General features: G+C 44.6%; 1 protein-coding gene across 2 annotated transcripts in view; it reads right to left on the bottom strand.

Annotated features, from left to right (window-relative positions):
• Positions 1-13932: 13932 nt before the first annotated feature.
• EVA1A (eva-1 homolog A, regulator of programmed cell death) overlaps positions 13933-16594 on the bottom strand; it is a 104847-nt gene continuing 102185 nt past the window's right edge. Inside the window, exon 4 of one of the 2 annotated variants that reach the window (XM_077175150.1) lies at positions 13933-15665. In XM_077175150.1, coding sequence (XP_077031265.1) covers positions 15295-15665 — 371 coding nt within the window. In that variant the 3' untranslated portion in view covers positions 13933-15294. The remainder of the gene's footprint in view (positions 15666-16594) is intronic. The other variant, XM_077175151.1, reaches the window with a different exon arrangement.

Genomic DNA, 16594 nt, shown 5'->3' with positions numbered 1-16594 from the left:
CAAAATATCTAAAGACCACATAGTGCCTCTTGTTCTCCTAAAATATGCACATGTGACCACCCATGTCCAGTTCATGGTGCAAGATCAGAGGATGCCACGGGACAAGGGCCACAGCAATGAACTTCTCCTGACTCTGAGTCTTTGCAAGATGGTGCCAAGCATCCTATGGCAGCAGACATAAGTCAGACAATGAGACAGCCCTCAGAGTATAAACATATTTTTTGAGCATGGAGTCCTGGAGCAGGTAAGTGATGAGGAGGTGATGCTGAAAATGGATACTTTGTTAGAGACCTAGACACCTACTCAGGGCTGGGGATTCACCTAGGTTTGTTATGTAGGAGCTGGGCATTGCAATGCCTAAAACACATTATGGCTACATCTTCTAGACCTTTCACAAGAGAGGAGTGGTAAAAACAATGAAAAACTTTCCAACACACTGCTACAAGCCAAAGCTCAAACTGACTGAACAGTTACAGACTGAGAGTAACTCTCTGGTAAAGTATTTTTCCTGCACCAGCTCAATTTCAAGGTTATTATTCAGAACACTTCACTTCTTTCAGCCTAAACAAAAGCACTGATCCCTTTAAGTAGTGCCCACAACTTCTTAGTTCTGTTTTTACACTTCTGTCTTTAAAAGACTTTTTTTTCCCTTTTAAAGCTCAAGATGAGCATTATAAATTGCTTCCTACACACAGGGAAATGCCTCTAAGTTGTGTACATGGCTCTGCCTTTGGGAAAGTTGAAAGAGAGAAAACTCAGGAAAACAGCCTATTTAATGATGGCCATGCCATGTTTTTCTGCTTATGATTAACACCAGAGAGCTGACACTGCTTAGCTCAAATCAGCACAGATCTGAGAAGGGTCCAAAGCTTCTTTTTGCTAATTTGTCAGAGTGGATTAATTTTTCAGCAGCCCATTACTTGGATGCACCCTGCCCAGCTTCAGGCTTCGTTATGAGAAGCCAGTGATGCTGAGCTGAGAGCAGTTGTGGGCAGACAGACAGAGCCCAGATGTGGCACAGAGCTGCAGGAACCTTTTGAGGACATCTGGAGATCAGCTTGCTGCTCATGAGTAAGATCCAAAGGATGTATCTCAGACAGAGCTTACTTACTTCCACAACCAAGCAACATTTCCCAAACTAATCAGTGCCAGAATCACAACTGTCGGTTCTTGGAAATTATCTGTCCTTGCCTTGCAGCCTGAAGGGGACACCCAAAAAAATACAGAGCACAAATGTTAATCAAGCACTGGATACCAGCCCTGAAATATTTCACTAAATAAGCTCCTGTTTATCACTGACTCTCACTTAACACCACTATGAACTTGTAATGAGGATCAAGTCCCAGACAACTGAGGAGAAGCTTGGTGAAATTCAAGCTTTTTGTCATTGGGGTAGTGAAGGACAGAGGTATCAAAACAAATGGTTGCAAAGAGCAGGTCTAAGACTTTTTCAGGCAGACACATACTGTCTCACCCCAGGCTCTGAATTAACCATCTCTGTTCCACAGTGCAAAACTGCAGCACAAAAGCATCAAGTTGTTGTCTCTGTGTCACTTTTTATCTGTAGGACAGCATAGAAGAAACAATCTCAATATAGCACAGAGCCCAGATAAAAGGTATGGGAAGATGTGCTTGTCTGTCCAACACTTTTTTTCCCAGCTAGACAAAGGTTGCTGTAGCAGAGACACTGTCCCCCAGTCCATGCACATCCACAGGGAAATGTCCCTGCCTCCTGCCCCACCTGCAAAGCCACAGGTGAGTCTATACATAATTCTGTATATGAGGTAAATGAGAAAACTAGGTCTGATTCAGACATAAAGGTGGGTTCCTTTTCAGCAAAACCAGAACATTGTACTTCTCACTCCTGAGAATTCAGTAATCGCAGTGGAGGTTTTGCTGATTTCATTGATGCATTTATTGACCGCTTTCTCTTGTTCAACCTAAATCAGCATAACTCTACTGAAGCCAGTGCTGAGATGTGGCACTTATGGACATGGTTTAGTGCTAGAATTGACAATGTCAGGCTAATGGCCAGACTTAATGATCTTAGACATCTTTTCCAATATTAATGATCTTATTATTCTCTTGCATCCTGTAACAGATCAGTGTAGAAGCTTCTCTGTAGTTCATTTGCTTTTAATTAATGAATTAATAGCACGGGACCTTCTTAACCTCTTATGTATACATTCACAAAACAGATGAAACATCAATCACTAAAAATAATGTAATGGGGAAAAGCAGCATGAAGTGGAATTCATGTTCCACTTGAAGTGCAATTCATGTTCCTTTGCCATCTGTTCTCCTGATTGTTCTTTATTCAAAAAGAAAGATCTACAGCACACTCATCTGCTTTACCTGAATAAAGAAATGCATAAATCAACACGGATGTTGAGTGGGTTAAGTCAGAAATTCATGAGCAAACGACAATGACAATTGAATGAAAAATAACAAAGGAATAATTGGCAAGACTGCAATATTAAACATGATGGAACAATGGAACAGCTTGCAGAGACCAGCAGTGAAGCCCTGATTTGGATGTACGGTGGGGTTTTTTTCAGTTTGGTTGGGTTTTTTTTTGGTAAATGCAGGAGTACGTTCTCAAATGCTGCAGATTCATGTGGCAAAAAATAGCTCCTTACAAACCTCAGCAGTCTTTGAGAGGAGAGTTGCTTGCTGCTGCCCCAAGGGAAGCTGAGATCCTATTCCACCAGAACTCCCCACCCCAAAGTAACTGCTCCTCTTAAGTTTTGGCGACAAACTCTTAACTTGTTAAATTTTGCAACTTTACAGTGCTGAATACAAAATCCTTAAACACAATCATGCAGAAAGGCAAAAAAAATCTTACTAATTCTTTGAGGTGGACCCCCAAAAAGTAAAATTAAATTGTTATTATTGTGGCTGAATACACCGCCCATTTTCTAGAGGAGTGGCTGATCATCAGGCATCACTCAGTTTTGTGTGTTTCTTTGTACATAGGTGTACATGTGCATGCATTTTAATGTGCTTCCAGTTCTCCAACTGAAGTTTTCCTTTCTATGTGGGATAAGAGTTCTCCCTGCAACAGAAACCAGGAGTGATCTCAAAAATATTTCTAAGTTCTGTGAGTGAAATGTGAGAATGAGCAGTTGTAGCAACAACTGAGTTGTCGCTTCAGACTGCTACAACTTCAATATTAATGAATCACCTCATCTCATCCAAAAAGGAAGAGCAACAGCAAAAGTTGGCTTCTGTCTGGGGTGCTGAGCCTTTCAGTGCATATGCATAAGGCAGAAGGAGTAACTTCTACAGCAGCAATCAAGGTGAGGACTTTAGATATAAAAGACACCAAAAACGTTGCTAATTCTCAGATCTTTCTAACATGAGTCACAAAATAATTTTTGGGTTTCTCTATCACCACTGAAAAATCACAGACACGGTTTTTTCAAGGCATAGTGAGCTGTTGCACCATTCACTGTGACATGTTTATAAAATATCCTTGCCCAATGACTATTCTAAATACACACCACCATTAAGTAGTTTTGCCTCTGCTGCTATGAGGCAGTGAAGGACAATGTGCCCTTTGAAACATAATGAATTCACTGATAGAAGGTCAGCAAGGAAATTATGGCCATGTTATGAATAAAACCAAAGATAAAATACTACACTAGAACCACATGACATGGAATTAAAGTTGAAAGATTAAAAAATTCACCACCAAGGCAATCTTGTATTTAGAAGTTTGCAATTATAAATCACATTGCAAAGGTCCCTCTCTCAGAGGAGATAGTTGGTTTTGAGATAAATGGCTCTAAAGCAATATTCAGAGTCTGCACTGAGCTAATCAGTGCAAGTCACTTCCCTGGACCTTCAGACCATCAATATTTCATACATTCAAAAGAACGTTCTAACAGCTTTTATAACTGTTTTGCCCTAAGTAGTTTTATTTTACACAAGAATGCACTCGTGTTTCTGTTATTTCCATAGGCTCAGCAATAAATTCAGAACTTTGCTTAGAAATCAAAAATATCATTCTTCCACAACATCAATACATTCAGGAAGTATCTCACAATCATCACAAGGAGAATTTGGTTAGAGTCCTCCCGAAATATCTTGAGATTTCTTCAGCTCTGAGCAGTAGACAGTGCTTTTACACCCAAGCATAGTTAGGAAAAACCTCTGCTTGATAAAACATATTAAGGTCATGCTGCCATGACCTAAACAGGACCTGTCTTAAGCCTTATGGTTGCTCCACTCCACAGACTTCAATCTATATGTCTCATTACTCTCTGGTGTTTAGACTTTCCTGTGGCTTGGACATCTAAAGGAGAGTTGAGAAACCAGAGAGATCTGAGTCTGGGCCTTTGTTTCCATCAGTGGACCAGACTAAGAGCAGAGCCACAGCAGCCCAGAGCCACCTTCTCCCAGGCAAGTGCCCCAACTCCTGTGTCATTTCAAATGAGCACAATGACTACACAGCCAACACACTCAGTGCAGCAGATCTCACAGGGCATTTGGATGCAGAGAGTTTCTTCAGTTATTCACAGTTTTGAATCTTTAATATCCAATACTGGCCATTGCGATATACTCAAGAGACATGTAAGCACCTCTGAAGTAAGGCTGAGAATCATAAATAGGAGATTTAAGATGCACTGATCCTTTCCCTACCTACACACTAAAATTGTCTGGTGTTTGTTATCCCCCTGCATGCCTGAATTCCCTTCCTCTGTTCTTTTAATATTTGTCCTGTCTGCTGAACTTGATGGTCAGTGTCTCTGAGTGGTGGCCAGGCACTAGACACAATACCATTTCGTGATGCCATGCCCAAACAAAGCTGCAGAGATGGGGTTTTTCCCTGCTTTTCCTCCCCACCAGCTCTGAAATGGGCAGAAAAAAACACGCTGCTGTCCTTTCAGGCACGTTGGAAATGTTCCATTTGCAGAGCACCCCAACACTCCCATGACCTGCAAAGAGGACGAAGGAGGGATTGCAGCCATGACAGGCTTTGATAGGATGTTGGCACTCAGATCCAGAAAGTGAAGCCTGAGGAAGCAGTATCTGCAAAGAAACAACTCATAACCAGGTTAATGCTCTGGTTCCAGCAGTCATGGAACCAGAGCATGTAACCCTGTTATCATGCTAGCCTTCCTGGGGGACTCAGAGGTGGCTGTCAGCCCTCATCCTGCTTTTGTTTTGAATGCCTGATCCAAACAGCCTGGAGGGCTTTCACAGACCTTGGGGGGGCAGGACAGCTCCTCACTAACAATATTCCTCTGCCACACCATCAGTCTCCATGAGAGAGGTGTGGCTGGAGAGGTTCCATCCCTGAGTGGTGGCAAAGTGCTCCATGCACACCAGCTTCCCCCATCCTGCCAGTCTCTCACAGCCCCAAAACCTGCTTTGGACACAAGTCCTTTTTCCTCTCTGAGCTCAGTGACTGATGGCTACAAACTCCAGCAAGCAGTGATGGACCCTGGTCCCACCAAGGGCCTCCAGTGAGTTGGTTAGCATGGTGCCAGGGAAGTGAACTCAGGATTTCTGCTTCTCAGCTCTTAAATAAAAGGAAAATCTCCTGTGACAACTTTCATAACAAGCCAGTTTCAATTAATTAGGACAGCTACTGCTCAGGGACAGAAGTCTCACCCCATGGGCAGGGCCATCACTTGAAGAGGGTATTGATAGCTCAGGGTATTGATAGCTCAGGGCATTGATAGCTCATGGTATTGATAGCCCTATGCTGTTTCTGGGTTGCTCTATCACCATCGTGTGGGCCAGAGCACACTCTGCACTTAGCCCATGGAAGACACTCAGTGTCACACATTATACATTTAGCAGGAGCTGTCCAGACCATCTAATACCCCTTTCATATCACTTACATCAAGACCTTCTCTGAATTTGTACCTGATCCAGAAGGAAGAATGTAATTCAGAAACCCCCTATGCTAATTAAAAATTTCACATAGAAACCATCACATGTTAATTTCTTCCAATCTCTAATTTTTGCTGCTATTGAAAAAGTCTGGTTTTATGTCCAGCCTGACTTGTAGAAATGTGTTAGAATAGCTTGATATGAATTAGGAATGGCCCAAATCAAAATGGCACATTCTGAAACTATTTACTCCTTCATCCTTTCACTGGAGGAGATCTGTGTGGGTGTATTAGACATAAACACTGACTGCTCTCACTGCTGCTTTTGCTTTTCAATGGCAATTTACAGTAAGGAAGTAAATATAATTAGTTCACATTCAAATGGCATTTTTCCATCCTGGAAAACTGAGCATATTTCATTGCCAGTGTATAAATAAATCTGTGGTAAATCACATCCCACTGGTTGGCCATACAGCTCCACCACACCAAGAAGAAATGAGATTATTCTTTTTGGAAGGTAGAGAGGACTTATTCCTCACCAGAAAATTTTTTATTGCTGAAAGTTATCATCAGTCAGGGGCTGTGTACAAATCACAAGCGGGATGGGACCGCTGAGGAATGCGTCTTGAGCTGTTTTATTTTCCAGCATCAGTCTCATTACTTGGTTATGACAGTGGGAAGATGCCATCAGCCCACATCCCAGGCAGCAGACCAAGAACTTAATGTTACAACTTACTTTCAAAGTTTTTTGACCAATCACACAAAGCAAAAGCATATTGACAGTAGTTCTATCCAACCACTATAAGGACACGTACCTTTGGTTAAAACAATGCTTGCTTATTTCAAATACAAAACCTGCTTGTAAGCCTTAAAACACAATGCACAGAGCTCTATTATTAAGTTTGGACTTCTTAATATCTCACTAGATAAACTTTTCTGCAGCTTAGGGAGTTTTTCTAGACAAGCGTTAATACACAGACCATTCTATTTGTCCTTACTTTTCCACTCCTTACATAATTTTTCTGCTGACCAATCTCATGGCTACTGCTTAGCTCTAATCACAGTTCTGTTGTCTCTGAGGCTTGCCTTTTTGCAGCTCTCCCAAAACCTTTGATTTTAAGGATTCCCACAAAAGTGGCTTATGTTCTGGAAATAAAGCTTTGAGGCTTGAGCTTTCATCCAAAAGGAACAAACAACCTAGTGGAGACTGTGCCATGGCCTATGTCACCAGGCAAAGAAGCCTCCAGAAGGAGGGCTATAGCTGGGAGGGGTTTTGGAATGCCTCGATGTTGGGGAGAGGGACCTGGGAAGCAGAGTGCTTAGATTCAACAAGTTCTCTGCTTTCTCACACCTCTCCTCTCCTCTCCGCACCTCACCTGCAAGCCAGAGTCCATTCCCTGGTGGCCCCCAGCCCTCAGCAAGATCTGGCAGAGGTTCCTCCTCACCAGCCTCATCCCTGCCTGTGCTGCTGCTGTTTGTCCTCCCTGGTGCACAAGGGATCAGCACGTCTGGGGCTGCAGCCCTGACCACAGATCCAGGCACAAGAGCCTGCTGAGATGCTGATTTACTACAGGATGGATCAGGGGAGTATCCACAAGCACTCCAAGATTGTGAGTGGCAGCTTTCAGGGTCTTGTCAGACAGCATTAAACTTTCCTTCCCAGGAAAAGCATCCTCTGGAGCTGCTGTTTGGGGAAATGTATTGTCTTCAAGGCACTATCAGTAGCAATTACTTTTTCTGCTTTTTCAGTCAGTTCTCAGAAGAAAACTTGTCATTGCCAGACCACTTCCAGTTCCAGGAGAAAAATCCTGCATTGGTTTGGATGCAAAGTCACCCGTTCTGACTCACATTGGTTTGCTTGATCCCGCTTGAACTTTTTCTCTTAAATTGTCCTTTTAAAAGATGCTAGGAATGCACAGATACATTACTGGTGCTGTAATCACTTTGGGAGCTTGGACACCCAGGAGAGCTGTGGCCTGAAACAGCAACACACAGAGGTCCAGTTGGGTCTGCTACTTCAGAGCAGCCAGCAACAAAAGAAATTAATACAAAGAACAATTCTGAAAAACCATCAGATGCCTCTGAACTCTGCTGATCATGGGTGGTCTAGAGGCTTCAAAAATGTAGGAGGAAAGAGAACTACTTCTGTCCCTTCTAAACAATCCATTCATTTAAAAAATCCCCTCACACCAGAAATGAGGAGAGGACCATTCCTCATAAAAGGGAATTTCAAAGACTTTTACAAGAAATGGAATGTACAAATTACTGCCTTTTCAAAAGCCAAAGGATGTTTTTCCAGCATGGCACTGCATCCCCATAAAGTGCCTGGGGGAGTTTTGGTTTCACTCATGATACAGAGTAACATCAGACTCCAAACACCACCAGAAAATAAACAAGCCAAATGAATGCTCTGTCAGAAACTGTAAAAAAAGATATTCAGATGTCCCATTTCAGGGCTGTTAAATGCCAATTTCCATCCATCCTTATAGCTCATATTTCTTCATGAAGTCATAATGCAAAGGGAAAGGTGTTTGCATATAGCTCAAAGAAAAAGGAACTTGACTTTTTCCCCCATCTGCTGTCACTCTTTGTCCTCAGAAAGTTTTTGCTTCAGAAACATTAACTTATTATGCAGGAGAAATGACTGAAGGTGCCAAAGGGGCAATGATTGCATTTGGCAAAGGACACAAAGCTTGGCAGAAACAGGTTCCCCCCAAGACTGCATTTCCCCTGTTCAAGCTCAGAGGATTTCCTCTCCTTCTCAGCCACCCAGCTTTGCTCAGAACAATGTCCTTCATTAGAAAAAAATATCCAAATCCAAGTTTTGATTTTTTCCCTTCCACCACCATCCCTCCCCCAGTCCACATGTTTTTCGACAGAAAAGTGGCAGATGAACTATCAAAAGCCAAGCTCCATCCCAGTGCCATAACTCAATGTTTCCTCAGCAGCTGGCAGAAAACAGGTAGCACAGGATCCCAGCCACCTAGGAAAAGTAAAGGATGAAAAATCAGCCACAGGAATGTGGTCTGCCACAAATTACAGCCCTAGCCATAGCTGGGCAATCTAGGGGTGAGATGAGAGAAGGACTCTAAGAGGTTGCTCAGGAAAGGAGTAACATAGGAGGGACTGGGACACGTAAAATTAAAAATACTTCCAAAGAATGGTGGATTGGGCACTAGCACAGTAGCATACCCCTCTCTACTGATCAGAAGTTCCTCTAGTAGTACAGCTGATAATAAAACATCATATACTCGTCAAAGAAATCTCTTTTAAAATGAATGCCTTTAAATCAAAAAGAATAAAAATCCCCACAGGAATACTTTTCCAAGCACTTTATTTAGATTCTATTATTGTAGAATGAAATAAAATAAAATACACTTGCATTGGCTTGGACCTTGGGAGGGATCCTGAGGCTTTAGTTTTACCAATTCATTTCTTCATTAGGGTAGAAGGTGAAAAGACAAAGCAGGTGTAACAAAATATAAAATCAGGTGGTGAATTTCTGGAATTAAAAATGTATCCATATTGGTGAAGGCTCTCAGCCTAGGAGGAGCAGCAGAGGTCACTTGGTCTGTTCAGCCTGGAGAAGAGGAGACTGAGGGGAGACCTCACTGCAGCTACAACTTCCTCAAGAGGGGAAGAGGAGGGGCAGGCACTGATCTCTGCTTTGTGATGACAGTGGCAGGACACAAGGGAATGGCCTGAAGTTTTGGCAGCGGATGTTTAGGGTGGACATTGGGAAAAGGTTTTTCACCCAGAGGGTGGCTGGGGACTGGAACAGGCTCCCCAGGGCAGTGGTCACAGCACCAGCCTGACAGAGCTCAAGTGTTTGGACATCACTCTCAGGCATAGGGTGTGACTTGTGGGTGTCCTGTGCAGAGCCAGGAATGAGGCTTTGATGATCCTTGAGTCCCTTGCAACTCAAGATATTCTATGATTCTATGACTTTGAAATGTTTTCTGGATGATTCTGACAGTCCTGGGTGGTTTGGGAAGCAGCCACATGTTTGCAAGTGCCCATGTGCAGTGTGAAGCCATCACTGACACATACATGTAGGTGGGCAACTTACCACCAGTCTACTCCCACCCCCCAAATTAGTGTCTTCTCTAGCAGACACTTCTCTTAGCACCAAAAAATCAGACTGTCCCTCCTGTTCCTCAGGACCTGCCAAGGAAACCTTGCCATTTTTGGCAGGTTGCAGTAGGAGTGGTGGGTGTCACATTTGCCTGGCCATGCTCATGGTCCTGACCTCAGTGCCCAGTACTGTGTCAACAGCCTTTGGTCATCAAAGAGTGGCCCCTTTCCCCTGGCTCCTGGTGAAGCCTCAGCCCCAGGGAGCCTTGTTTGGGGGTTACAGGTGTGGTAAAACAGCAGCAGGAGTCCCCTGTCCCTCACTCCCAACCATCAAGGGGTCTCATCAGAGGTTCAGTGTGGAGAACATTGGTGCAGCACCTCCCTCCTTCTGGGGACCTTCCTGAGCTCCCCACCAGTGATCAGACAGAGGGAAAAGAGAATCAGTGTTGATATCCATTAAACCTGACTCTGGAGGAGTTCTGTCCATATTTCCAGGAACCTGAACAAGGAATGTATCTCACCCCTCCTCTCAGCAAACGCAGACCTCCCAAGGGAAATCATGGGCCAGTTGCACTTGAGTTTATTTTGAGGACAAAGCCATCCATCCTTCTGGAGAGATACACCTGGGGAACTGGCCGGCTCTCATGATATGAGCAAGTGTGCCCCTAGAGCACCCATGGCACACACCCCTCCAGGCAGCTTCCCTGGTCATGGTTCAGCTCACACCATTCCCAGGGACATCACCCCACTCCCTGGTGACAGGTGACATTACATCACTGTCACTGGAATAGATCCATTCAGTGCCCAGCAACTGAAAACCCCCAAAGCAACTGATTTGCCTAAATATTTGTTTAAATACTACTAAACCACCACATCACTCAGAGTAAGACAGGCCCTTCAGCTCAGGGGTGTAGGAAAGCAAACAATGGTGAGCTGCCCTGTGAGGAACCAAAACCATGTCTGCCTTTTGGATTGGTTTTTTAACTAAGAGTCCTTGAGACAACCACAAAAAATAGAGGAAATTGTGTGAAGGAGCAAGCTGCATCACTTCTAATGAGTGTACAAGCAAAGGCAAGCAACACTGGGAATTATTTTTTTGGGGTATCTAAGGACAGTAGAAATTCAGATCAGATTATTAAAACCTCACTGTGAAAAAACCTCCACAATGATTCTGAGCAGAAGGATTTCTGGGCCAGTCTTAGATGATTAATTGCTTGTGACACCTCCAGAAACTTGAGATGCTCCATGCAATACAAAAGGAAATTCAGATTCCCTGCAGCACCACAGGCATATGCTGTACATCCTGGCAGCACCATGGCTCAGGGAGCTCATTTTATTTGTGTAGCCCCTGGGGTGCTGGGAAGGATGGCAGGCAAGGGGTTAAGTAGTGGCACCGTGGTTTCTGGAGGGGAAAGGCATGCCTCATTAACCAGCTGGAATTCATCGAGGGTATGAACACCAGGGTGGACATGGGAAAGGCAGCAAACACCACATTACTGAGATTTTCAGGGTACATTGAACACAGGTCCTCAAAGGAGGTCAGTGCCCATGGCCGGATGGTGGCAGGAAGGGAAAACGGCCCTGAGAAGTCAGGAGCCATGGGAAGAGAGTGGGACATGAGGGTGGGGGTCTGGCTGGAGCAACCTTCACTCTGCCACCTCTCCATGCACAGCCATGGCTTCTGTAACCATTTGCCCCACCAGACAGGAGGACAATGAACATGCAGTTGAGGCTCTGAAAACCTGATTCATCTCTTCCATGTGTTCCCATCTTCTCCCAGGAGTGCAACCCTCAGATTTCCAGCCCATCATACTCATTAACTAAGGTAACATGGTACAACTGCATGGCTCTGTGGTTACTAATCCAAGTATCCTGCAGCTCCAAAGAGGTGTGAAAGAGTTCAGCACAGGCACTTCACTGCTCAAGGCTCACCTACCCCAAGCCTTGGGTCCAGCAGACAGCATGTGGACAGCAGCTGCAATGCTGCTCCTTTAAATATAATGTCATGTGTTTCCCACTATGATCAAGTCCAGGATTGCTCTGTTATCCCCATTATAAAATTCTACAGTTAAACTGAGGCACAAAAACCAGATCCACATGGAAAATGAATTCAGCACCTCTTTACCCAAAATGTAAATTAGGAATTTCATTCAGAAAAGAGGAAAAATTTATTTCAACTCCTTTATCTGTCCTGGTGAATTTGAAGAGTGTTATTCTGGAAATAATATTTTATTTTAATGTAAAAAATTAATGAAGCATGGAAGGAGGAGAGCAGAGCTATGCATAACCTCCTACAAGAGGGATTCGCAGTAGGCTTGTAGAAAAGCAATTGTTCTCTGTTCCCTGGCTCTATGAGTGATTTAATGTTCACATGGCACATTGAGCACAACAATGAAGGTGGAAACCAAACAAGTCCAAACCTCCGTGTGCTTAAGAAATTCTTTTGCAGGGTAAGAAATACAGATTTGACCCCACCCCCAGTGAATCCAGCTCTTCCATATTCCAGGAGACTGATTTTGCTCCATTGCTGGAGCTAAAGACAAACCATCAAACTCTTTCCCCATGAATTTTGGCTGTTTTGTTCCCCAGACAAACTATTGAGCACTTCTGATACAAACTGAGAAATAGTTACCCAATGACTTAAAGTCTTTTCCATAGCTCCAAGGATTGCAGTTTTTCTTTTTTTTTAGTCAAAGTTTTCTTAGAAGTGCAAGTCCCTGACACAAAATAGGAGCTAGAAAGTACGTGAAGGTATTGCTCATGGAGTGAAGACAGTGAGACTACTTGTATTACATTTTTTTACCTAGGGCAAGGCTATGATGGGTTTGTCTGCTCAACCCTGCTCCTTTTTATTTCAAACTTCATCTGGAAGATTTACAGCAGCACTAGCAATGCTAAGGGAAGACTGTTCATCCATTTGCAACTCAAGTTTGGCTGTGATTTACATTTGAAGCAGATATTTTAATCCCACAGTTGCATATCAGGTATACTTAGATTTACCACAGTTGTTCTTTCCTCTGGTCAAACAAAAAGTCATTTGGGAAAATCATACACATAAATCCATTCATTTATAACATTTTCAAAATCAGTTTTGCGAGCTATGTCCCAGGACAGAGCATTCTAAATCTGAAAACATGCTGTCCTTGAATCACCAGGGTTGAGGGACTGTGTCATTGTAGGGGAAAACACACGGCCAACAGAACTGACCCCTCTGACCTCACCCTGTCTTTGCTCCTCAACACCCTCATCAGAGTGTGTTCAACATTCCAGCTAAAGCACCTGGCTTGGGACCTGCCTCTTGCTTTATTTCTACATATTAGATGCAAAAATCATATTCCATTCCAACACTGAGCCTTTTCATTCAAATCTTCACAAGACCAGACCAAATAATCACTCCACAGGGCTCAAATTGCCTTCCCGGGTGAAGCCTCCTCTGACCAGCCAGCCTGACCTCAGACAGTGCCAGTGCCACCAGCTGCAGGTACTCAGCTTTGCTCTCACCCTGCAAGAGCCACAAGGAGTATTTAGGGTACTCCCAAACACTTTTCCTCATTAAGGGAAAAGCCCCAGTGATCCCAAAGAGTGCCAGGAAGGCCCCAAGTGCCAGGGGTTTGTCCCACCATGCAGCTGTTTGGCACAGCACACCATCCCTCATAACATCCTGTCATCTTGTGGGCAGGTCCACCCATTTCCACCTCTCCTTAAAGCTTGGGAAAAGCTCTGGGTAGTTAGAGCTTTTGATCTTTATTTTCCTTGCAAACCCTTAAGATTCTGGAACTAATATTTCCATGCCTAAATGACAGAGGAGCAGACCCCACAGCCATGCAGGCTACAGCAGAGCCATGCAGATGTGAGAAACACCAAGTTCTTCAGCTGAGGTGATGTGAACTGCTGCTTGGGGAGTGAAGAGGGTGGTGACATCCCATTAAAAACTCCAGGGTATGACTGAAGAAGCACTAAAACATTTAAAACATTGCACCTTTTCTTCCACACTTTTTTTTTCCAGTTCATTTAACATTTGCTTCTGGCCCAGGTATGATGTGAGTGTGGGGACAGAGTCAAAGCATCATGATATCACGTTGAGGTGACCCCTTGAGTAACCAACACATTGCTCAGCTCTCCTGCCCATGTGCACTACACAAGTTGACAGATGGGCTGCAGCTGAAAAAAAGGTGCTGCCAGTTCCCTGCATGCAGAAAACATCAGCCTTGATTGCTCGCAGAGGTGTGCCACTCTTCCAGAGATCTCCCTCAAGCAACAACTATGCCAAAAGTGAGGATGCAAATTCAATTGTATTGAAGGAAACCAGAGTTTATTTAGCATTTATTACCCATTTTGTTGTCAGACATGGCTTCTTCTGTGTTGGTTTTCCTCTGGTAAACACAGAATTTTTTTAAATTTTATTTTTTTAATAAAATATATAAAACATTGTGCATTGCTATCCATAGGAAAACTGTAGTTTAACAACAACAACAACAACAAAAAAGAATAAGGCACATTCCTGTGCAGCATCTTCAAATATATATATATATATATTTAAAACAAAAAGAAAAACTTTTTCAACCTCTTTGAGGTTGTTAACTTCTCACTAGTGACTGACACATCTCTTATATTACCAGAATTTCACTGTTGGAGATGGGTTGGGTTGTGTTTGACAGGGGCCAGCAGGGAGAGCAGACTCAAAAAAATAATAGGATTTTATCCCTGAGGTGTCAGTAAAAAAATTAACTGTTCCCATTGAAAAGGAAGATGAAAAGACAGCCATAAATAACTGAACACACTATGGCAAACATCCAAGCACCGAGATGATTTCACGATGGAAGAATCCCCCTCCCTCCCATCCCCCAGTACTTAACAAGTCCTATTTGCTGTTGGGTTGTAATTAGGTTAATCTCATGGCTTCTGAAGTCACAAGACAATCGGTCAGGATGCACCTCCCCCAAATCATCTTTCCAGAGTTGTCATTTTGTTCACAATTCTCCCGCAGTCCTCGGGAAAGGGAAACCAAAAAACCCTAAATGAAGGCTCCTGGAGAGCCTCCTTGTCCAGCCAAGAAAGGAGCACTCACACCAGGATGTGCCCAATGCCACATCCCACACGGGAGAGCTGCCATTGTCTCCTCCCTGCCTGCTGCTCGGAAATGAAGTTGGCAAGTTGGCACTCACTTCTTTGAAACCAGAAAGTGTCCAGGAAGAGGGGTGATACCAATATGTCAGGGAGAGATCTGGGGAATCATCACGGCTGTCCATCCACGCACTCCAGGTGGCACGCCTGATGGGATAAGGGGAGATGCCTGTGTTGTATTGTCCCCTCCCTCTCCTCCCCGAGGTGTGGGGCAGCCCCGGAGAGCAGGGCAGGAGCACGGAGCCCCCATGGCTCAGTAGTAGCGGTTGAGGCTCCTGGTGCCGGGAATGTCGGGCTGCCCGTTCATCCAGATCTCGCGGATGATGCGCTCCCGCTCCTCCAGCCGCTGCGCCCGCTCCAGCTCCTCCGCCGAGGTGAACACGTTCATGTTCAAAGTCCTCTCGAACCTGCGGTGCCTGCGGGCGGACAGGTCCGACGTGGTGTCCGAGTCGTCGTCACTGTCGCTGCTGTCGCTGTCGCTCTCCCGCTCCCGGGGAGGTTTTTTGGAGGAGGAGCGCTTGCAGTCCGTCCGGCAGGACACCCGGAGCACCAGGGCCAGCAGGGTCAGCACGAGTCCAATGCACACTCCGGACACGAAATACAGCGCAGCCCGCTCGGGGTTTTCTGCAGGGAGAAGGGAAATGATGGAAGAAAAGAACCCTTTAAAGAGCAGAACACACGCGGCCCCTCCGTGCACACACCACAACACTTTCTGGAGGGGCCGAGTTTCCAATGGCTGCTTTTACTTCCATGCCCTCCTCTCTCCTCCCCCCAGGGCAATCAGGAATTTAAACCCTGGATTTGCTGCCAAGGCATTTGCCCACATGGAGAATGTGGGTTTGCTGCAGTTGTGTTTTGAAGTTGTCGGGAAGGGAAGGGAAGGGAAGGGAAGGGAAGGGAAGGGAAGGGAAGGGAAGGGAAGGGAAGGGAAGGGAAGGGAAGGGAAGGGAAGGGAAGGGAAGGGAAGGGAAGGGAAGGGAAGGGAAGGGAAGGGAAGGGAAGGGAAGGGAAGGGAGCAGCCCCCAGAATTAAATCTGATTCCCACGGGGTTGCTGCACAGCCAGCTGCCGGTAAGTGCATCTTACTGTGGCATCCTCTGCCTGCACACCAGGCATAAGGATGATTGCAAAACTTTATGTGCCCTGTGCTATGGCCCAGCTGAAATGGAAGGCTTGGCAGCATGGCAAAAATGCACATTATTTATTCATAGACTTCATTTGCTTATCTAAGGCAAGAGTGCTGGCTCCCTGCCCAGACCACCAAAATATCTACCTGTGCTCCACAGGCAGAACTGGAGTCAGTGCACCAACAGGATGAGTCCTGCACAGCCACATTTCTGAGGTGATATAACGAGACTCCAAAGGATCCACAATGCCTTTCAAACTAGGTCATCTTGTTTATGTACCACCTCCTTAATTTTTTTTTAGCTTTTTTTTTTTTGGTTCATGGGACTACTTAGATGTGTAATTATGATAAATGGTGTTACTGCCATTCCCCTGGGCTGAATCATCCTGGTTTATTGGTGCACTAAATGAGTAAAGGTGAACTGAGCA

This window comes from Agelaius phoeniceus, chromosome 3 (genome assembly GCF_051311805.1).
Source record: "Agelaius phoeniceus isolate bAgePho1 chromosome 3, bAgePho1.hap1, whole genome shotgun sequence".
Taxonomy (NCBI): Eukaryota; Metazoa; Chordata; class Aves; order Passeriformes; family Icteridae; genus Agelaius; species Agelaius phoeniceus.
Note: the sequence above shows the minus strand (reverse complement) of the source record. Positions and strands in the feature narration are given on the sequence as shown.